General features: G+C 41.3%; 1 protein-coding gene across 5 annotated transcripts in view; it reads left to right on the top strand.

The window, feature by feature from the left end:
* Positions 1-22,366, top strand: part of PDPR (pyruvate dehydrogenase phosphatase regulatory subunit) — a 40,441-nt gene extending 18,075 nt beyond the window's left edge. For 3 of the 5 annotated variants that reach the window (XM_023741900.1, XM_023741899.1, XM_004387812.2), the window contains 13 exons: positions 398-519; positions 1,231-1,348; positions 2,090-2,239; positions 3,383-3,575; positions 4,389-4,513; positions 7,076-7,231; positions 7,441-7,574; positions 7,937-8,085; positions 10,665-10,777; positions 11,927-12,021; positions 13,543-13,632; positions 14,827-15,009; positions 15,592-22,366. In XM_023741900.1, coding sequence (XP_023597668.1) covers positions 398-519; positions 1,231-1,348; positions 2,090-2,239; positions 3,383-3,575; positions 4,389-4,513; positions 7,076-7,231; positions 7,441-7,574; positions 7,937-8,085; positions 10,665-10,777; positions 11,927-12,021; positions 13,543-13,632; positions 14,827-15,009; positions 15,592-15,996 — 2,033 coding nt within the window. In that variant the 3' untranslated portion in view covers positions 15,997-22,366. The other 2 variants (XM_023741901.1, XM_023741902.1) reach the window with 2 other exon arrangements.
* The last annotated feature ends 1,617 nt before the right edge of the window (positions 22,367-23,983 follow it).

The following is a 23,983-nucleotide window of genomic DNA, read 5'->3' as shown; positions in this document are numbered from 1 at the left end:
CATAGCTGAAATCGTGTCCCAGTATTGAAATAAATGAGAGAAAGACTTCTCAACATCCAGGGTGTTATATACTTTGGTTGAACTGATTTAGGTTGTGAGTAGATTAGAATTTAAGATGCTCCATTTGAACTTTCTCTCCTCTGCCTCTTTTATGATTTTTGGAATTTAATTATTCTGTACTGAAGTCATTTTTTAAATTGCCTGCCATTTTCAATTTTGAGAAAGTCCCATTTACACAGCCTCAAGGATGTGATTCCTAGGGCTTTTTTTTTTTTTCTTTAAATAATTAGGGCATTGACCTTGGTTTTTCACTATTTCTTATGGGTTGAGAATCTGCTGCAAATGCCTTAATTTTGGAACATCAGATGATGCACCAACTCTTTTTACCTTGGAGCAGGTGTTCAGATCTACGACCGGACAACTGTTCTTCACGTAATAGTCAAAAAAGATCAAGTCACTGGCGTGGAGACAGATAAAGGACAGATTGACTGCCAGTATTTTGTCAACTGTGCTGGTCAGGTAGGTTAGTAACAACATGGGGTTGCTGACTTCCTTATTTAACTTTTGTGTATAGGATTTTTTGGTGTAGAGAAGTAAGATTAATTCTGTGTCTGACTAAATAGACCTCAGAGACTACACTTTTCTCATTTTAACTGAAAAATTCAGAATTCCTGTACTGTAAATCAGAAACCTGTACTTATCTCCTAAAATAGAAGCATCTATGACCTTTTCCTTTTTCACCCTGGGTTAATTGGTGCTGTCCTGGTGTTGGGAAGGCCAGGAAACAGTCGGGCATTGGTGTTGGGTCTTTCTATGGTGTTATGTTTCATTCTGCAACTTAGCAAATAAATTATTAGGTCAGGAGCGTGGATTCCGTTTCTAGAACACTAAGCTGCTTCTACCTGGGAAATTTTTTTGCCATGTGAAGTTCATTTTGGGTCTGTAATTGAGGCCAGGCGTTTTGTTAAAAGGGCCTCGTTTGGTCCCCTGAGCTCCCTTTACTAGCTGGTAAAATCTGTCTTCCCTTGATCTAAAAGTAGTTTTTATGGTTTAAAATGGATAGTGTTGCTCCCCATCCAAATAGTTCAGCTAAAGCAGGCTTCCCACACCTGACATTGTAGCAAGAGCACCCACAAGCCACTTGAAATTAAACCCTTTTCAAGAGGCTGAACTTGCTCATTTGTATTTCTGTTCCTCTTCCAACCCACAAATAAATCTGTCCATTTGTAGTGGGCATACGAGCTGGGTCTGTCCAACGAGGAGCCGGTTAGTATCCCGTTACATGCCTGTGAACACTTCTACCTTCTGACTCGCCCCTTGGAGACCCCTCTGCAGAGCAACACACCAAGTGAGGACTTGCACTTTTTTTTTAATCTTGTTTACTTGCCAGTATTTTGTCCTCTCAAAAGGAAGACCTTCTGCTAAGGACAGACTGTACCTAAAAAGTCTTTTCTGGAGCATGTTGCAGGGAGGTGGACCCAATTCTAACTTTTCTTTAATAGCTCTTTATGAAAGGATGGCCAAAATGGGCATTCTGCTTAAGCAAAAAAAAAAGTTTATTTTTGCAAGCTCATTTTAGTCCCAAGCCGAGGTCATTGAGAATGTTTGGATAGGAAACGTAACTTTGAGTTTGGAGCTTGAATGTTATAAATTGTAGAAATGTCATAGATAATGTATAAACTGATGTGGTTTAGTGATTCCCAGTGCTATAGAAAAGAGTTTTGATATCATTTTAGAGGTCATGATCCCTAGAATGAACTCTCAATCCACGTTTCCCGTTAGACTTTCTCTTGGCACAGTGACAGTTACATAGTTTGGTTGTGAGAACTTTTAAAAACTTCTTGGTCGCTGGTAGGGTTAGGGATAATCAGTGTCCACTGTAAATCTGAGAAGGAGGATCTTCCCCCACGCCCTTGAAAAGTATTTTAAAGCTAATGAATGCCTGTGTTTCGTGGATGCTATTTCATTAATAAAGCCATTAATGGGTGTTTTTGTTCGTTTCTTTTCTGTCCATTTAGAAAGCTGGCTTGCCTCTAAACCCTCGTTTTTCTCTTCTGCTCCCCACTACCTTATCATTTCTTTTCCTCAGCTATTGTGGATGCTGATGGGAGGATTTATATTCGGAACTGGCAGGGTGGCATCTTGTCTGGGGGCTTTGAGAAGAACCCGAAACCAATTTTCACTGAGGGCAAGAACCAGCTGGAGATTCAGAATCTACAGGAAGACTGGGATCACTTCGGTGTGTGAGCTAGATTATAACAATAATGCCTTATATTTATGTAAGATTTCTTATTTTCAAAGCATTTTGAAGAATAGGTGGTTACAGTGGACATTCTGCAGTGGTTAGTTGCCTGGCCTAAGGATACAGTTACTGATTGGTAGCAGATTCAGCGGACTAAAATCTAGGTTGACTGACTTCTGGTTTATTTTTCTTTTCACATAAAATCACTGCTGAGATTTTAGGCTGGACAGAGGCATTCTTTTGGTAGGACTTCATATAAAATTAGAGAGATCTTTAGAAAGCAGAATTGTTTTTGTTAATTTGGTCGTTTACTCTGTTTTTCGTAAGTTTAATTTTATTTGCTGAGTAGTTAACATAGTCATGTGATTCCGAATTCAAAAAATAGGAAAGAGGTTGAGAGTTTAGAGGGTTAATATGTTGTGGGGTTGTTAACCAATGTCATAAAACAACATGTGTACTACTGTTTCATGAGAAACTATTTGTTCTGTAAGCCTTCACCTGAAGTACAATAAAATACTAAAAAAAAAAAAAAATAGGAAAGAGTCTATAATGAAAAGTTTCCCTCCTACTCGTTGTGGACTTTTTTTCTGAATAAACTTCTTATTATGAAAAATTTCAAACTTTAAAGTAAAGAGAATAGTATAAGGAACCCTCTATGTACCCACCAACCAGCTTTGACAGATGTTAACTCATCTGATTTCCATTTATTACCCCTGTTCCACTGGATTCTTCCCAGGTGATGGACTTCCTTTAAAACAGGGTGAGGATCTGTCTTTCATACCTATTCCAACTTGGGAAAATACTGCCTTTTATTGCAATCTCTTGGGGTGCTATTAAGAGTTTATCCACGTGTACTGACCCCTGAGAGATTATTATCTATAGCTGTATGTATTATTTGCTAGTCTGTAGCTCCTTGCTTTTGTAAGGAGTATCTTTCTCAGTCTTTACGCCAAGCATTTTGCAAGTGTGTTCTGTAATTCCACCAAGGTTTCTGCTTTCTGACAAATGGCCTAGTTGGCTCTTCTTAAAAAATCTCTTCCAAGAGATTTTCTGAAAGGAGAGGGAGTTAAAAAAAGTATAAGGGTTTGAAAGTCTTTGAATTCCCAGAAGATAAGGACTCGGTTTGTTTTTATTGCTCAGAGCCCCTGTTGAGTTCCCTTCTGCGTAGGATGCCACAGTTGGAGGCTCTGGAGATCATGAAGTTGGTGAATTGCCCTGAGACCTTCACACCAGACATGAGGTGCATCATGGGCGAGTCTCCCACGGTTCAGGGCTACTTCGTCCTGGCAGGAATGAACTCTGCTGGCCTGTCATTCAGTGGAGGAGCTGGCAAGTAAGTCTTTCTCATTAGAGTCAACTATGACCATATGTCAGCTTGCTGGGCTTATATCCTTCTAGAATTACTTGTTTGTGTTATTGTAATATATTTAATATATTATTACTAAGGTACATGCAGTTTGAGAGTTGTCACCTTCAAAGTAAGCACCACAAAGCCTTGCCTCATATTCCAGAAATGTTGTCATTGTGCAAAACCTTATTGGAAGTCCTTGTTTGGAGTTAGTCACAGGGCCTGTGGGATGTTCGTTTGTATGTTTTTCAGTCATAACAAATGTTGGTCCTTTGAGTGTATATTTGAGTTTGATGATCTGCCTGGGTAATACAAATTTTTATTTTAAAAACTAGGTACTGATATAAATTAATGAAGTCCGTTTTCTTGAGCGACTTAGAAGATGACACTAAAAACAGTTACAGAAGAGGAGTTACCAAAAATGTTTGGAGCAGAGGAGATATGGTCAGATAACTGTATAACCTCCCAGGGCGACTGTTTTACAGAAATAACCCACTAGATGTAAAAATTAGAATATGTTTGTGTGAGTTTTAGTCTTTTTTCTTCATATATGTGGCTTATGTCTTAAACACTTTCTAGGGAATCTTATTGTTGGAAGTAAAATCCTTATAGTGGTTTTGTGAGAGCAGTAAATTGATCCTTCTTTTTTCAAGAAAAGTTAATGAAATAGCCTAGAATTATTCAACTGGTTAGTCTCCGACAAGATAAGGCTTTTGATTCTGTTGTTTCTTGATTCCTAGTCCAGTGCTTCTTCAATATCACATCTGAGACCCTACAACTTTTCTCCCTTCTAAACAGGTACCTCGCTGAATGGATGGTATATGGTTATCCCTCAGAAAACGTCTGGGAGTTGGACTTGAAACGTTTTGGAGCCCTCCAGAGCAGCCGCACCTTTCTGCGCCACCGTGTCATGGAAGTCATGCGTAAGTGAAACTTTATCCCAGTGGCAACTAGGTGCAGGTGTCTTTCAGAAGGACAGGCTTTTCTCAGTTCTTTAATAACTTCACTGAATTTCACTTCAGATGTTTGACTGTTTCAGGCCTTCTGGGAACAGGAAATTAGAATAGAATTTACAAGAGGTAATTCCTGGATACCCAGCACTGCTTCCTTCCGACTTTGCTTTGAAACACCCCGTATCAAAGTAAATGCTCTCTCACTCCTTGCTTGGTCTTTGAGATCATTGCTCAGTTTCCAAGGCAGAGTATGTGCCAAGTTGTACTCGAAGCTTAAGGCTTCGCTAGTGACTTTTGCCTGCACTACATGATCGGAGACCACTTCTCATGTAAATGCAAGCCATACATTCCTGCTGTCTTTCCGCTTGCTCTTGGCTCCCTCCAACTTTGAAGGATGGGCCTCTTCATTTAACTTCTTTTTCTACCTTGTCTTTGATTTATTTTCCACTAAGCCCTTAGAGACAGCTTTTGTATCAAGAGTTGAACCAATAACACACTCTGCTGCTAACCAAAAGGTTGGAGGTTTGAGTCCATCCAGAGGCTCCTTGGAAGAAAGGTCCATTGATCTGCTTCTGAAAAGTCAGCCATTGAAAACACTATGTAGGCGGGCATCCAAGGCACAACAGTTGGTCTCCATCTGCCTCGAGCAACAGAGGAAGAAGGAAAGTCAGGCATAGGGGGAGGAAATGGAATGTGTAGTTAATTGCCTCCATGAACAAGTGCCCCCTTTGCCATGAGACCAGAAGAGCTGGATGGTGCCTGATTACCATTGCTGAACATTTTGATCAAATATTCTATAGAAGAATCCTGATCATAGGAGGGAAAATGCAGAACAGAATTTAAAGTTCTCATTGACTCCAGAATTTCTAGAGCCATAAAGGCTAGATGAACCCCTGAAACAGTTGCCCTGAGATAATCTTTAAACCTTAAACCAAAAATGTCCCCTGAAGCCTTCTTAAAACCAAACAGTAGTTTAGCTTAGCTAGTAAAGAATGTCTGCCTTGAGTATTAAGCTCCTATAAGAACTATCTATATGGGATCAAAGTTACAACAGCAAGTGGAAAGATTAGATAGGAACCTTATAAGACAGTGAGTTTATGTTAATGGGGGAGGAACAACTCAAAAAAGAAGGGTGAGAATGGTTGCACAACTCAAAGAGTGTAACCAATGGCCCTGAATTGTACATGTAGAAACTTGAATTGATACATATTTTTGCTGTGCATATTCTCAACAACAACAAAAAGATAAATTATTAAAAAAAGAGTTGAACCAAATCATGTGGGTTCTGACAGGTTGCAATTTTATTTCCCTGTACTGAGGAAATATTCCTAGACTTTGCCAAGTATTTCTAAGTATTTAAGGCACATTTATGCTCAGAACTAAATTTCTGCATTGGCTCTGACCAGCATTCTTAATTAAGAATAAACTGTTGGTTTAGTAGCTGGACTGTATTCACAATAAGACCTGCGAATAGTCTGTAGCTCCTGAGTGCTCGCTTTTGGCCTTTGGCAGAGACCTTAACATCCAGTGAGAGATGCAGGACCTGGAGGCAGTATGTGTCCCTGTTAAGGTCCTTTATTTTTAGCAAATACTTTGGTTAAAACATTGAACTAGTATAAGCCTAGATTTACCTATCCATAATTACTTTAGAATCTGTGCCAATTGTAATTGAGCTTGAATTTCTCCTTGGTGACATGACAGTTTAGGATAGCCTTCTCTGATTCTCATAGGATAGAAATTGCAGACATCATCGAACATGGGGAAGGGAAGAATAGAGCCTAAAGTACCAGAGGAGAGTCACAGAGTCTCACAGTACAAGGAAACCAGCATGGTGGCTTCCTTCTCCCCTACTGCCCAGCCTCCCCAAGCCCTATGTACCTTCTGTTTGGAATGGTGTGAAGTCAAATCTTCTCTTCGGCAGGGACTGGAGGTCACACTCTTTCTGGCTGTTTTTACTGACTGCTGTTGCAGATTAGACATTAGGAGAAATGGATTCTGACCCTTGCTTTGTTATGTGAATAATGGCACTGGGACAATACTATGTAACCTCTCAGATTTCAGAGCTACCAAATCAAGGTGTGATACGTGCCCTTTCACTCCAGAAATCGATTAGAGAGGAAATGTCTGTAACAGGTCTGAGATCCCAACAACATAGGCACTATAAAGAAGCAAGTGCCATTTTTTCACACTATATAACTGCGTGTGTCCCACCTTCATGTGTGCTGTGGAGCTTAGGACCTTTTAGAACTATGACCTTTCTCCCCGTGTTTCTACCTACTAATTTGGAAGTATTATTGTTAATGGAGACCTAAAGGCTTTACATGACTCATAGCTATATACCTTATGAAGAGATAATACCAGCCCTTGCAATACTACCCTTCTTCTGGAGCATGCCTGTTATACTTGGTAATGTTTAGCATATTAGGCTATGTTAGCCTGGAAAGTAGGAGCGACTCCAGAGTCTAGTGTATATTGGGTATTCAGCTCTAGACTCTGACTTGGGCTTTGATAGACCATTCTTATCTCTTCTAGCTCTGTTGTATGATCTGAAGGTTCCCCGTTGGGACTTCCAGACTGGGAGGCAGCTACGCACATCTCCTCTGTATGACCGTTTGGATGCACAAGGAGCCCGATGGATGGAGAAACATGGATTTGAGAGACCAAAGTACTTTGTTCCACCTGATAAAGGTAAGAAGTCACATTCTTGTTTTTGGGGTGTTTTGTTTTGTTTTGGTCCTGAGTGTTGGTAAAGTTTATTTTAGAACATATATATACTAGGTTGTGTTCCTAGAAGAATAAGGAATAAAAGTCTGTTATACTATAGTAAACTATATAATGAGAGCCCCAGTTGTAAATCCCATCCTTTTCTTTCTACTTTTCATTTTTCTGTTCTGTAGACCTCCTGGCATTGGAACAGAGCAAGACCTTTTATAAGCCAGATTGGTTTGACATTGTGGAGTCTGAAGTCAAGTGTTGTAAGGAGGCTGTGTGTGTGATTGACATGTCCTCTTTTACAAAGTTTGAAATAACGGTAAGTATTTGGGGAGCCAAAATAACAGATTAGGGAACTTTTATTGAATGCCACCTGTTTACTGTCTGTCACTTCAAAATTGATTTGGTAAGAACTCTGGAATATTTTAGTGTTTCATCAGTAGTATAACATCTTTCTGAATTTTAACTCTTTATTTCTGGTTTTTAATTTGCTTAAGGAAGCCCATTTATCATTAGAATCAGTAGCTAACTTTCCCTCGAGCGTCTTGCAGTAGAGTAAATCTGCAAACGTTGTTGCTGGCTAATTGAATTTTCTCAGTAAGTTTCATTGCTCTTCAGGCTGTGTTACCCAGCCAGATGCTATTGTGCTCACTGTCTCTGCTTTGTTCCCTAATCCTGCAGTCCACCGGGGATCAGGCATTAGAAATTCTACAGTACCTCTTCTCCAATGACCTTGACGTGCCCGTGGGCCACATCGTGCATACCGGCATGCTCAATGAGAGCGGAGGGTATGAGAATGACTGCAGCATAGCACGAATAAACAAGCGCAGGTGAGCTTAGCTACCGCCCTGCTCTGCTGCCTCCAGCACACTGGTTCCTTAAGGGCACTGTAGCAGAGCAGAGACCCTAACTCATTTTTCCAGGAAATCATAATTAGACTGAAGACAAAAAAAAAAAACCATTAATTCCCAGCCAGTTCATTAGCAGCACAGTACAAAAAGAAATAAAAGAGAAGAAACTAACCAGATTTATGTAAAACTCAGTATAGAAGAGTTAGTTGTCCTACCAGCAGAAGATGCCATGTTTTGTGTTCATATGTCTGTATAATTTTTTGGCACTATCAGGAAGCTAGAATCTTCTGTGTTGTCATTATGTGGTAAATCTAGAATGGTGCTCCTGGCCGTCCCTGAAACCTAAGAGATCATTTGCCACTATTCTACACATTGCCCCCAAACTAGGTGAGAACCCACACATTTGTGGTCAACTGATTCTTGACAAGGATGCAAAGTCCATTCCATGGGGAAAGAGTCTCTTCAATAAATGGTATTAGGAAAATTGGATTTCCACATGCAGAAAAATGAAATAGGATCCATGCCTTACACCATACACAAAAACAAATTCAAAATGGATTAAAGGACTAAATGAAAACTTAACTTAAAAGTATAAAATTCTTAGAAGAAAATGCAGGGGCAAAGCTGTCAAGCCTAGCTTTGAGCAATAGATTATCTAATATAATAGCAAAAGCACAAACAGCAAAAGACAAAATAAATAAATGGGACCTCATAAAAATTAGAAACTTCTGTTCATCAGAAGACTACCAAAAAAGTGAAAAAACAAGCTACTAACTGGGAGAATATCTTCGGAAACCATTTAAGAATCTTATAACCAAAGTATGTATAAAACTTCAACATAACAACAAAAAGACAAATAACCCAGTCATAAAATGAGCAAAGAACTTGAATAGACATTTCATGGTAGAGGACCTTCAGATGGCCACCAAACACATGAAAAGATGCTCAGTGTCATTAGCCATCAGAGAGATGAAAATCAAAACCACTATGAGATACCATTTCACTCCCACACTCCAACTGGGATGGCTAAGATTTTTTAAAAAAACAAAAGTGTTGGCAAGAATGTGGGGAAATTGGAACCCTTATCCGTTCCTGCTGGGAATGCAAAATGTGGAAAACAGTGTGGTAGTTCCTGAAAAAACTAAAAGTAGAACTACAGTATGACCCAGCAATTCCACTCCTAGGTTTATACCCAAAAGACCTAAAAGCAGAGACTCAAACAGATACTTGTACACAAGTGTTCATTGCAGCACTGTTAACCTAAATGCCCATCAACAGAGGAATGGATAAACAAAATGTAGTCTATACATAAAACAGAATGCTACTCAGCCAGTAAGAGAAATGAAGTCTTGATACATACTACAATGTGGATGGAGCTTGAAGACAGTATGCTGAGTGAAATAAGTTAAACACAAAAGACAAATATTATATGACTCACTTATATAAAAAAGACAAGAACAGGTAAATGTATAGAGACCAAAATTTATTAGTGGTTACCAACGGTGGGAGAGAGGGGGGAAGGGGACGTTATTGCTTATGGAATACTGAGTTTCAGTTTGTAGTGATGGAAAAATAGGATTGATTAAGGGTAGGGTTGCACAGCCAATTAATGTAATTGCTGTCAGTAAGTTGTACATCTGTAAAAAGTTGAATTGGCAGAAGTTGTGTGATAGATATATTTACAACAACAACAAAAAGAGTAGCTGCTGAGGCTGCTTATGTACAACCAAACACCTCATGGGATTTGGTTCCCCTTTTTGGAGGTTTAGGGTCATGGTTTCATGGGACATCCCAGTTAATTGGCTGAATACCATGTTTAGCGCTTCTGTTCTTGGTCTCTGTTCTTGGTCTCTGTTCTTGTCTCTGTTCTTGGTCTCTGTTCGCGTGCAGCAGCAGAGGAAGGAGAGTCAGGAATAGGAGGAGAAAATTGAATGTGTAGCTCATTGCCTCCATGAACAACTGCCTCCTTTGCCATGAGACTAGAAGAGCTGGATGGTGCCCAGCTACCATTACTAAACACTTTGATCACATTTCTGTAGAATCTTGGTCAAAAATGCAGAACAGAATTTAAAATTCTCATGGATTCCAAAATTTCTGGAGCCATCAAGGCTGAATGACCCCCTGAAACTATAGCCCTCAGATAACCTTTAAACCTTGTTCAAAAATACCCCTGAAGTCTCCTTAAAACCAAATGGTTTCACTTAACAAGTAAAGAATATCTGTCTTGAGCATTGTGCTCTTTTAAGATCTAGCTATGCGGGATCAAAATGACAACAGCAACTTGCAAGATTAGATAGGAACCCTAGGGGGCAGTGAGTTTATGTTAACGAGGGAGGAACAACTCAGAAAAGGAGGGTGAGAGTGCTTGCAGAATTTGAAAAATGTAATCAGTGTCACTGAATTGTACATGTAGAAATTGTTGAATTGGTGTATGTTCTGTGTGTATTCTCAACACCAGGAACAAACAAATTATTTTTTAAAAAAACCTAGATAAAAACGTAATTGCTTCTTGAATCTTTTGCTACCTGATTTTGATTACTCTTGGTTCTCGCTTTCAGTTTCTTCATGATTTCTCCAACTGACCAGCAGGTCCACTGTTGGTCCTGGCTTAAGAAGCACATGCCAAAAGACAGCAACCTGCTTCTGGAGGACGTCAGCTGGAAATACACTGGTAAGTGGCCTCTGGGGCTAGTTGAGCAAGGAAAGGCCGGTAGTTCCAGATTTATCTTCAACATTTGTCTTCTTTATATTTGACATTAGAAGACGAATGTCAAAATTAGTGTGGATGAAGCTCTCTGGTCATAGAAAATTGATCTCTGAAACTTCCTCCCTTTTTTATAAATGAAATATGAAATGAGTTAGTATTTCTGTTTTGTTCACTTTTATATCCCCTACAGCTAGCATTTAGGAACTCAAGTATTTGTTGAATGAATGAGTAAAAAAAAATTTCAAAGAATTTTTCTATTACCTAAATATTTTCATCAAAAATTCCCCTTAGCTTTTGTTTATTATTATTATTAGGATGACTGAGTTTCCTTCCTCAGCAGTCCTGGCAGGGGAGCAGCCCCTCCTCTTTTAGCACCCCACTCCAGGTTCAACGCCTCCCTCCACCTACTTAACTGGCTTCTGCCCTTTGCCCCTAGCGTTTACTCTCCCAAACACTCGTTCTCAATTCCTCGTAGTAGCAAACATGATTAACTTCTTGCTAGCAGATTGGCAAACTGTAGACTCTTATTGGATAAAAATTGTTTTCTAGGACTAGCCTATACTAGGTAGTTGACGTGTAATTAGGACCAGCTGCTGTCACAAGCATCAGAGTCCAGGGTGAGTTGGATACCTGTCCTCCAGGGCTCTCCTCCAGGCACTGGTTTCTGTCAGAGCTTTTTCCATCATATCACCACACCATTTGGAACCTTTGGTTTTTAAAGTCAGTGGGAGGGGGAAAGAACAGGAGTTGTGCAGGGGGGGTGATGGCCAGCCCTGGAAACAAGCTCATGTCCCATTAGCCAGGACTTGGTCTTGTAATCCCACGCTAACTGCAAGGGAGGCTGTGGAATGCTGTCTTCCTGTGTACCCAGGAAGAGGAAACATTCTAGCCAGGTGCTGTCACACCAGTACTGACAGTTGCTGTATTTAGCAGGCCTGTCAATAGAGAGGTGAATCAGGATGCTCTGTATTCAAGCTTAGATTGCTGTGCACAGGGATGCTTTCATAGTCTTACCACCCAGGCTTGGCCTTAAATGAGCAAGCACAGAATGAACCTTTCCCATGACCCCAGCTGTTCACCTGGCAAAAAAAAAGATTGTTCTTTTCTGTTTAGCCCTCAATCTGATTGGCCCCCGAGCTGTGGATGTTCTGTCCGAGTTGTCCTATGCTCCTATGACTCCTGACCACTTCCCAAGCCTCTTTTGCAAGGTGAGTGATAGTAAAGTTCTATTTTTTAAATGGATGGAAATTTTTCTTTTATAATAGTGGCAGTTACATATTATTCTTCTGGCACTGCACCCAAAAAGAATGTTTTAACCCGTAAGCAAACAAGAAATGGCTGAGTAAATTCATTTCCTTTTTTTCCCTCTTTCAAGGTCTTCTTATTTAATAAGCATTAGGGTATCTTTAGGGTGGATTTTGATTGTGAGGGTGGCACAGGACCAGGCAGTGTTTTGTTCTGTTGTACATAGGGTCTCTGTGAGTTGGAACTGACTAAGCGGCACCTAACGACAACAACAAGGTAGATGTAACTTACCTGAGTGTTACCTGTTGCCATCAAGTCGATCCCGACCTTATAGGACAGAGTAGAACTGCCCCCATAGGGTTTCCACAGAGCAGCTGGTGGATTCAAACTGCCAACCTTTTGGTTAGCAGCCAGACTCTTAACCACTGCACCACCAAGGCCTCTAAGACCCCTTTTTCTCCATGCAGTGCTTCCTCTTTTTCATATACAGAGTAACTTCTTTTTATGTGGCATCTTCAGGTAAGAAATGCTTGGGTGAATCCCTAAACAACTTACATAATTTTCTTTCTTCTAAGGCATGACTATAGCTGAGTGAAACAAATTGTAACTTAGTAAAAGAAATGCAAACTGAATAGGAGGCAGCTGGTAAGAGAAGTCCAGCCTATAAGGAGCAAGTAGGAGACAGTACTGATGGAGGCTCTTTGAAGTTGAGACCAAAGTTGGGATCCATCTACAAAGTGTTTTTATAGTTTTCCTTTTTTTCCGCGGCAAAGGGGAAGCAACAGAAAACTCTCCACAGTTAGCTCTCAGCAAACCCCTTCATGGTACTCTCTGCTTCCTGGAAGGAATGATTCATACTCTTGGCCCTAGAGAGTGCCCCATTGTGTCAGACTTCCTCCGGAAGCAGTTTGCTTTCGCAGCATCTGGGACTTGCCACTTTCCCTTATAGGAACAGTGGTTGAATCAGTGACCCCTGTTAGGTAGCTAAAAACGTGTTTTGAAAATCAGAAACCAGGTCTCCGAGACCAGGGTGACAGATGAATCGTGTTCTGTAGTCATCAGGCATCAACTTTGTGTGGCAGGTGCCTGGGATTTGTCTCTGCAGAGCCTCCCAGTCTTCATTGCTCCCAAAAGCCCTGATTAAAACATAAAACAGTTCTTTGCCAGGACTTCGCGAAGATAAATATTTCATGCTTGTCAAAGACTTTGCTTCCGCTTGTCCCATCAACTTGTCTAAAACTCCTGAAGTGGTGAATTCTGTGGAAAAGGATACTATAAAGGCTGTGTTCCATTCTCAGAGACTGCAGTACTTGGAAACAGGCCATTGTCAGGATGAAATTCTTTGATTTACATGTATCTTGTTTAAGGCCCGGAGTTAATGAGTGGGGGTTACCTTGAGCATTCATTCCTTTAACAGATGGAATTTGAGTGCCCATTCCCACTGAAGAGTTTCCAAGGCTGACTTTCTCCCTTTGTTTCCTCAGGAGATGAGTGTGGGCTATGCAAATGGCATCCGGGTGATGAGCATGACTCACACAGGAGAGCCGGGATTCATGCTTTACATCCCCATTGAGGTGAGAGGGCTCCTCCTCATTGCCCAGAACTCCTAGGAGGTGTAGATATAGCTGTGTCCAATTGGGCCTTTGTAGTTGAGGTAGGCGTCATTGAAGAGATTTTTAAATGTTTATCTGAGTTATTTAAATTTTTTTAAAAGGTAATACATTCATATGGTTTAGAAAAAAAGCAATAAGAAGTGTTCAGTACTGTCTGACCAGTTTCCACCAACAATCACCACCAGTGATATTAGTATTAGCTTTTTGCATGCCTTACCTAATTTTTATGCAGATGTAAGCAAATTCAAAGACATTCTTACCCTTTTTTTTTTTTAAGTATTTTATTTTTGGTGAAATATACACAGCAGATCATCCACCCGTTCAACAATTTCTACACGTACAGTTCAGTGACATTGGTTACATTCTTCACATTGGATCACCGTTCCTGCTACTTTCTCCCCATACTGTTTCAGTACGATTGACTTAGGCTCACTGCCCCAAAAACTACTCATCTGTGCTTTAGAGTTACTGTTGTCATTTTGATCGGATATAGATAATACTTTAAAAGAGCGCAGTGCTCAAGGTGAACATTCTTTATTAATTCAACTAAACTGTTGTTTAGTTTGAAGATGACTTCAGGGAACAGTTTCAGTTCAAGGTTCAAAAATTTCCTCAGAGTAACAGATTCAGGGATTCCTCCAGCTTACCCCTCTTCTAAAAAACACAAATGGAAGCATACTGCAGTTCCTCATCTGGTTTTTTTTAATTAACAATTTATCTTAGAGATCTTTATATGTCAATACCTGCAGAGAAAGAGCTTCTACTGTTTTTTTTTTTTGAAGCATTGACCTAGTATTCCATCATATGGTTGAGTCACAATTTATTTAACCAGTCTGGTACTCATAAACATTTATGGTGTTCCTACCCCTTTGCTGTCATAAATAGTTCTGCAGTGTACAAGATTATCTCTTTCCTTATAGCTAGTACCAGCACACAGAGCTGTCAGACTTGAGGCTGTCTGCCAGCCTGACATGGTGACACCAGCTCACTACTCCTGGGCTGTAGCTCCTTAGGCTGTTGAGAATGAGACATCCTGGGAAGACAACCTTCTCCTTTGTCTGAGTTAATAGTGTTAGCCGTCAGGCACTCCCAGACATATTCTGTGTCCAGTTCTGAAGTGTCTGTTGGTTACTAACCCTTCATCTCTCCCGGTAGTATGCCCTACATGTGTACAATGAAGTGATGAATGTTGGACAGAAATATGGAATCCGAAATGCTGGGTATTATGCTCTTCGTAGTCTCCGAATTGAGAAGTTTTTTGCCTTCTGGGGTCAGGATTTAAATACCTGCACAACACCCCTGGAATGTGGACGAGAGTTTCGGGTGAAATTAGAGAAGGTACTGTGTATACCCACACTCCAGTCTATCACTCATTCTTCTGAGTGGTGAAATCAGCATTAGAATGGGAAGATAAGCTGATATGGGAAGAAAAGTGTAACAATAAAAATTTGAAACCTTAGTGATAGCATCAGGTAAATAATGATTATTAGGATGTCCTTAGACTGAAAATTTTGTTTGTGGGATAAAACAAATTAATATGAGAACATAAATAATGGATAACACTTGTTTCTAGCGCTTTGCTGTCTTTTAGGCTGGGTGCTTTCTGGGGAGTTTTTCTGGTTGATTATGGTATTTAATTAATAAGCCATAATTATTTGTACGAATGGGTCTTCTCACAGTCTGCTGCCTAATTTTTTTTGTTTCTTTTTAAAGTAATATATAAACAGTTTTTTTAAAAAATCAGAGTTCAAGAGAATGTACAGTGAAAAGTGATTCTATTTCCAGCCTCTGAGCCCCACCCAGTCACACTGTCCCCTTTGCCAGAAGAATGAGCTTCTTATCTCTCATAGAGCTTCAGTGTATGCAGACATGTAAGTGTATAATTTTCCATCCCATTCCAGCGTTTACTCTCTTTCCTAGGGGATGGATTTCATCGGTCGGGATGCCCTGCTGCAGCAGAAGCAGAACGGGGTGTATAAGCGCTTCACGATGTTTATTTTGGATGACCACGACACAGACCTGGACCTTTGGCCTTGGTGGGGAGAGCCCATTTACCGAAACGGGCGGTATGTTGGCAAAACCACCAGCAGTGCCTATAGCTTCACCCTGGAGCGCCACGTGTGCCTGGGCTTTGTGCACAACTTTTCCGAGGACACTGGGGAGGAGCAGGTGGTGACAGCAGATTTCATCAACCGGGGAGAGTATGAGATTGATATTGCGGGGCACCGGTTCCAGGCCAAGGCCAAGCTCTACCCCTTCAGCTCCCTCTTTACCCATAAACGCCGAAAGGATGACGTGGAGCTAAGTGACTTTCATGGAAAGTAATGCCGGGACAGTCTCCCCTCCTCCCCCATCATCTTATTTCCGGAGGAGGACATCTTAGAAGCATCTCTTTCTTCCATCTGATCCCTTCCCTCTTCTTTTCTAATATTCTCCTTCCATCTCTTTCCTCCTTCGTATAATTTTAAACTTACCTACTCTAAATTTTTTTGTTCTGAAGCCTCTCTTCCATCTTCTCCTCCTCTTGCAGTCCTCCTCCTCCTAATTCTCACTTTGGGCTTTTCCTCTCCCTTCACCTATCTCAGATTTCCGTGGTGACAGGAAGTATGTCTGACAGGACAGGAGCAGGCTCCTTGTAGAAGTGGGTTAAGGTAACAGGCTGACTTCAAATACTGTATCTTCAAGCAAGGAACGCTGATGTGCAGGCCTCAGGGCAAGAGGTAATCTCCCTCGGGCTAACTTTTCTCTGAGTAACCTGTTAATTTTGGTGGGATTGCTAGATGTCAGATTCAGTTCCATAGAATAGCATGTGCCTTTTAGCCAGGCAGATCACTCTCCTGTTACATTGTGCTGTGCATTTGGCACTCTGATACCTCTAGCAAGAGGACAATTGTCTACCTCACTGACGAGAGGCTTGGCATGTACATTGTCTGGTCCACAGCAGAGACAAACAGTTAACCTGGCCTCATCCTCGTTCTCCCTACATACTGAACCAGTTGTCAGAGCTTTGGGCTGGGACAACCCCGCCTATAATTTTCTTCATCTCTTGTTAATATCTATAATGAATGATATTTTTTTTTTAGCCGAATAAACAAGTAAGCCACAGTGTTTGAAAGGGAAAAACCATGTTGCCTTTTGTTTTGCTTTTCCTAGCTGAAGGGTCGGACCTCAGAAAGTACACCACCACCAAGTTGAGTTTTCTGCTATTAAAATAGTGCTGCTTTTCTTTCACCTGTTGAAAGTTCAGGCATCCCACCTCAGTTTTCCTCTTCTCCAGGTACAGTTGACTTTACCAGTTCAGCCTCACCTGTCCCTTCTGCAGCAGGCCCACTAGCTCAGCATCAGTTTCTTTCCCTTGAGAACAGGGAGGGGAAGGTAGGTTGTGTCGTCCTGGTTGAATAGCTAAACCTTGCTGGCCATGCAGAGTCCAGAGAGCTGTTGGAATCCCAAGTTTGCTTTCTCCAACACAGAGCAGACCAAGCCACATGTAGATGTCCCACACGGCTCTCCTGGAGCATGCACAGTATGGAGGGTGAGTTACAGAAGCCTAGAGGTACTTCTCTCTTCTCCCAGGCTTTTTCTTTTCTCGTGTAGTGTCCCTCCATATCCTGTGGAATAGAAAGTAACTTAGTGTACCAGAAGAGGGCCCTGCACATTTTTAAGCAGTGTCTTTTTTCTGAAGGTAAAACTTAGATACCACAGACTGTGCTGTCTGGTCCCAAGTCCCAACACTTCATTTTCTCTTGGATATAGATAGCTCTAATCTGTTTTTTTGTTTTGTTTTTCTTAAGTGCAGACAAACTGCTATTAGAGATTTTAAGTGAACGGTAGCCTTTATTGTCTTGGTATCTTGGAAGCATTAGCTCTCATGGGACTATAATATATTAAAGAAAGTTATACAGCTTAAAATTCTCAGGTGTCTGCCTTTTCTGACATTTCTTTGGGATCTCAGTTTACCCACTTAACCAGGCTTGCACCTTGTCCCTTCTAGACATTTCTTGCCATTTCTCTAGCTGGACCATTTCTAATTGATGACTGACTTTAGTCCATCCTTTTTGGGGTCTTAGTTGATTTATTAAGGGGGTGTGTGATTAAAGTTCTGTTTTGGAGGCCTACCTATTTTGGAGCAAATGTGTATTTAACTAGCTGAAAGATGCTGCTTCTAGGCAAAGAGGAGGGAGGAGGAGAAGTGTTGCTTAGCTGGAGAGCAAAGCAGTTGCTCAGCAGCTGTGAAGGACTTGGGCGAGCAGGAATGGGCACTTGGCCAAATAACAGGAGTTACTAGCAGGGAGCCAACTGTCCTAAGAATATAGAAACAGAAGACATAGAGGCACAGGTAACCTGTGATGTTTCAGGTACGTATAGCATTTGCACCATCCAAAGTCATCTTTGTAAATGAAAGTTTATTTGCGATTGAATCCAAAATAAATCCTTGGTTTATGCATAGATACTACTCTTCCAGCCTTAAATGTGGCAATATATTTGTCATTTAACTATAAAGTAGAAGTGTTATATCGCTTAATTAAGATCCAAATTGAAAAAACAAAAGTTCTCTCTACAGTTTAAAAGTGGAGAATGCCATCATTATAGTGTATTATTTAAATAGAAGTTTCACCAGAAGCATATTTAACATGGAGTTTTAAGACTTTGGATTCTCTTTTTTTCTGCACTTGTTAATCTCTAGCTAATTGCTATTTTGCTAATTAGTTGTCCTTTCTAAGAAGTAGGAGGTAGATCTGATGTTGTGTCCAAAGTCATGCAGTGACTTTCTGGTGAACCAGAGCTAGAAGTTCTGGCCTCCTGTTTCTTGTTGCACTCTTCCCCCCTTTGCGCCAACAGAACAGTGCTTCTCTTACTGGAAGGAGAAGATAGATGGGACAAGCACTCGGGACTGCAGTTTGAAAGTATCTTGTCCATAAATAGGTGTCATACTCCTGAGACCCTGGCAAGATTTGGTCTCCTGGGGCATCACTTGTTTACTGAATGCCCTGAAACATACATATTTATCTTTTGGCACTTTAAAATTCATCCTTGAGGCCCCTTGGTCCATTCAAATATAGGCACTGTGAATATGGTATTTGTGTGGATTTGGTCCTCGTGTGAGCTTGTTGAACAGGCAGCTGAAGATAAGTGACTCTCCTGACTTTCATGGAATTACTTTGCCCCGTCTGGTGTCATATGCATCTTAGGCAGTACAGATGAGAGGACATTTAACCTCGATGACCCATTGATGTCAAATGGTGAAGCGCTGTGGACTCCTGAGAGGCAGGAGCCTCTTGAGTAAATGGGGTTGCTGATAGGTGGGCTAGATCCAAGAGGCCTGGCTCCAAGTCCAGCAGGAATAAAGGACAATCAGAACATCCTCACTTGTTTAATGTCATTTCCATCTCTTGGGCAGTGGGACCACAGGTGTTTGCCTTATGTGACAACTCATCCTAGAGAGCCAGTGAGTCTGTCTTCTCTCCCTTGAGATTTGAGGGACTCTGGGTCTCTTGTGAATGGGTGGCATGGCTGGACTTGAGCTTTAGGTGGTTGGGCACTTTCTTCTCTCTTAAATTATCAGTCCTTAATGTCTTCTGCACTCCATGGAAGAAGGGCTCTGCATTCTTCTCTTCTGTCTTGATGACATACATATTCAATTAAAGAATCTTTTTGAGCCTAGGAACAGAAAATGTGTTGGCCTCAAGCAGATGAAGACCCAGGGTTGCAAGTCTTCTGTGAGCCTCTCCCTCCCTTGAAATATCTTCCAAGTACATACCATTCCTCTCTTCCCCCCCAGTTACTCATGCTGCATGTATATCCTGTTTTCTTAACTCTGCCATGGTCATTTGACTTACATGTAAGGTTGCATCAGAAAGATCTCCCTTCCTGAAATTGCTGAATGGGTATATGTTTGGCTGTGTATGTTTTCACCAGAAATAAAGAGAAAGATCTCCCTTCCCTGATACTGGCACTGAAATCAGAAAGGCTCTAATTAAGAGAGTTTTAAGAGCAAACAGGGACAAGAACTTTAACTACTTGGATAGCCTGCTTGATGTCTTTTAACCTGTGCTTCAGTCACATGCATATTGCTCTTCTAGGGGTCCCTGCAGCCCCAAGTCTGAGAGACACCAGGGACACAGAGACCATCCAGCCCAGTGATTACACCAGTTTTCACTTTGGCCCCAAAGACTCCATTTCTGCAGGAGTAGAACACGGTCATTTCAGTTTGGTTCTCATCCGGAGGAGTCTGTCCGTGGATTGTAGCTCCTTGTACAGACCAACAGTCCTACCTGCTTCCCTTCTTTCCTGGGCTATTTCCAAGAAAGTAACTAAAACGTGATGAAAAAATGAGTCTTCAGCTCTCACAGTACATTACCCTGCCTTTTGCATGCACTTGAAATGTTAACCCCATCCTCCACCACCACCATGATATATATGGCAGTAGTGGTATGGGAATGATAGTAGCTTTCTAAAAGTGTTAACTGCTTCTCTGAAGAGATGACCCATGGCATTGATTTCTGGCTCTGTTTATCCTCTGGCTTATGGACACATTTGTGGATGTTTGAGTGAGCCTTCACTATCTTTTGATAACCTGTAGCTGATAAAAGGGAATCTTCTATGACCTGTTGACCCGTGAACACTGTGTCCTGATAGAGCAATTGCACTGGCTTGCTTTCAGGGATTAGCTGCAGGGCTCATTTTTGTGTCTCTTTATTGCCTCTTGGCCAATGTAGTAAGCAGAGGGCCCTCTCTAATTCCTACGAGATAGAGGTTTGGTCAACAGTGGTTAATACTGAAGAATAGCCTCCTGCTGTTTTGTCTTTCTGCACGCTCTTGCCCCTTATAAACACTGATATAAACAGTATTTTATCAGCACGATAACAGATATTTTTCTCATAAGTAAAGAATTTCCATTTTGCATATGCCATTTGCAGGCACATGGATTCAGGAGAAGCACAGTTGAGTGGAAAAATGGTAGATGAAATAATAGGATGTTTGAGGCATTAGCCACATCCTGTGTACTTGCAGCAAGGAATGAACAAACCATAGGCCTACCTGTCAGCGCCTCCCTCCCCCATCACCACCTTTGGCCTCCACTTAAGGTGCTGAGTTGTAAGGCTCCTTCATTGTCAGTACAGGACTTGCCATTTGTAGTCCTCCATCACCACCAATGCACTATCTCCAAGAGGACTGAGTATTTTTGTATGTCTTTTCCTTTCCTTTGTCCATTAAATTCCAGACTTGTTCCTTGTAAAGTATGATTAATGACTTCTCTGAGCAGAATGTCTGCATCTCTTGGAGAATTAAACGTTTCTTCATGGGTCATTTTTCTCATGATATTTAGATGCACCTATTTTTATCCTTTGCAGACTATCTTCTGCCTTCTTGTTTTCCTGTCTCAATGACAGAGATTGCAAGAGGTGGGGAGGATATTTTTAGTATCTGTTTCAAAAGATCTATGCCAGGATTTCCTTTGCACACCAAGAACTGGAGCTTAGAGCACGTCTTTTCTCTAAGCCAGGTTCTAGTGCCTTACACTCCAGAATGTCAAATGATGGATCTAGGCAGCAAGAAAAACAAAGGAAGTAACTTCATTTCAGTCTGTGGGTCTCCATCCACCCTGCATAGCCTCTTCTTCCCCAGAACAATTGTGTGTGGGGGTAGAAAGCTTCTCGAGCTGCGTTTCAGTGAAGGATTTTCTAGCAGCACAGTTAACACTTTCCTCTGTGGTCAACTCTTGGAATGTATAAAAATGCCACTGTAATTATTGTACTATAATTCATTATTTGCATTTTGAAAAAGTGCAGTTCAGCTCAGCCCCTTTCTGTTCCCGTTCAGAGTTAGAATGTGGTCCTGAAGACTTACGAGGCACTTTAGTAAATGGAATCTTTTCTAAAGAGCTGGTGACTTTAGGCACGCAGGGTGACTGAGCATTTCTGCCCTTCATGGACGGTATTAATGTTGTGCACTGTATTTATATCAAGCTAGATTTAAATTAAGATTTTCTTTTCATGTTACTGGGTTTGTAAATGAATAAACAGACATTTTGATTACTCTTGTCACGTCCACTCGTGAAATGTTCTTCATCTGTAGGAACTTGGTCTATGTATTTGCCATCACAAAGGAATAAATATTGTACATGAAATCATTTCTGCCTGTGTTACCGAAGTGTAAGAAAGAGTTTGGAAATCGACTTGAAGATACAGGCATTTATCTTACCCTCGTGCAGTGGTGGCATGGCTGAGAAGAGAAAGCCTCTGTTCCTCCTCCTGAAGTTGTGATTACTGTCTCCGGATTTGGCATCCTGCCTACGGTTGACTTCGCAGTAAGAACCTGACACTTGACATAATTACCCGTGTACACACAAGTCCATGTTTGTATGGAAGTCAAGGGTGTGTGTGTGTGCATCCTTGCTCATACCTGGGGGAAAAGAAGAACATTATCTGAGAGAAGCAGCCAGTGAGCTTTTCCTGCACTTAGCTTCTAGCCACAAATTTAGTCAGTGAGCTTTATTCTGTTTATCCAACTACTTTTTGTGTAGCTACGTCTGGGAGTCCCATAGGTAGACTAAAATGTTTACAACAATCTGATCATCTTGTCTTCCAAGTCTACTCCTTTCATTTCCAGTTTCATGAATGATCAAGTCAACCAGAAACCTGGGAATCATCTGGTCGCCCCACTCACCTCTCCTTCCATCTCTAGTTCATCACCTAGCCTGACAGTGTCTCCTCGGTATCTCTTGTCTCTTCTCCCATTCCCTTCTACTCCAGATGTAGTTCAGAGTTGTCATCCCGTACTTCGATGATAAACCCTTGAATGATTTTCCTGTCTCTCCTGTCATTCTGTCCTCACTCTACCAGGGTTATCTTTCCAGAACACATCAGATTACTCACTGACTTAAAGCCCTCAGGTGACTCCCTCTGTTCATGAAAAAAGGCAAACAAAGGCCTTTATGGTGTGACTCTGGCAGAGTGGACCACGCTGCATGTGATGCTTGGATCCCTGAATCTTGGTTCATTCTCCATCCCTGACTGTGGCTGTATCTTATCTAGCACCCTGCTATTGAGCCACACTGAGATCTTGCTGTACCCATCCTTTGCTTACTAAAATGCCCTTCCTGGCACCCATCCTGCTGTGCTTGTGGAAGTCTTCTGAATTTAGAATCATGCCCCCCACCCTTCCCCAAGATCACCACCATCTCCAGCAAAGCATTTCCCTCCCCAAGTGAATTGGCCTCCTTTTGGTGTCTTACTGTACCCTTTTCAGATATGTCTTTACTTGTTTTCTCACCCTACTGGTTCTGTAATTCCCTCTGAGGGACACTTAGTCTCTTTGAAACTCCGACATCTAGTATTGTGCCTGGTAATTAATAGATAATTAAATGAATGGGGAAAAATGGATAACAAAGGCTTTTTTTGCCAATCTGTAAAATGGGAATGACACTGTAGTTACCTCACAGGTAGATGTAAAGATCAGTTGTAATAACCTATAAAAGAGGATGTAAGAAACGCACCTTTGGAACTTCATTTACTGCCTTTGTCCATAAAACAGGCCAGTAGATGGCGCTATGGTGTAGTAATTGAGGTCATCTGGGTTTACCCAGAAGGGAAGAAAAACCCAAACCCATTATTGTGGAGTTGATTCCAACTCATAACAACCCTGTAGGACAAAGTAGAACTGCCCCATAGGGTTTCCAAGGAGCAGCTGGTGAATTTGAACTGCCAACATTTTGGTTAGCAGCTGAGCTCTTAACTACTGTGCCACCTGGGTTTTACACAACCCCTCATATTGACATAGTTGTCACAGTTAGAAACCCAAGTCAGACTAATAGAATTTTCCTTAAAAAGTTGATAACCCAGTGGCCTTTATGGCATATGCGAGACTGAGAAGAGGCTGCTTTTGTGCAGCCTTCAAAAAGGGATATGCCTTTTTTGTCCAACTGTACATTCATATTAAAGGATCTGTAGAGTTAGGGACCCTCAGACACTTCAGATCTGGGACATCATCTGACTCAAGCCCCTTGGAATCCCAAATGAAAGTCGGTGTGATCGTGGTTGGTTAAGAGCATGACTTCGGGGCTGACCTGGCCTTGCTCTCCATGGCAGCAGTGCCTCTCGGTGTATGACCTTGGTAGGTTGTTTCCTAAGCCTCCATTTACTTGCTTATAAAATGAACAGTGACACTTTGTGAGGTTTTTGTGAGGCTCGAATAATGCATATAAAATACTCATCACATTGCAAACATTTTCAGCTTTTTTATTACTCTTGCAAGGCATACTATATGGCCTGGCAACCTTGGATTTCCAGATTGTGGTGGGAGATGAGTAAAC

Source organism: Trichechus manatus, unplaced genomic scaffold (assembly GCF_000243295.1).
Source record: "Trichechus manatus latirostris isolate Lorelei unplaced genomic scaffold, TriManLat1.0 scaffold00194, whole genome shotgun sequence".
In the NCBI taxonomy this organism is placed as follows: Eukaryota; Metazoa; Chordata; class Mammalia; order Sirenia; family Trichechidae; genus Trichechus; species Trichechus manatus.
The sequence above is the reverse complement of the archived record's forward strand: the minus strand, read 5'-3'. Positions and strand labels throughout refer to the sequence as shown.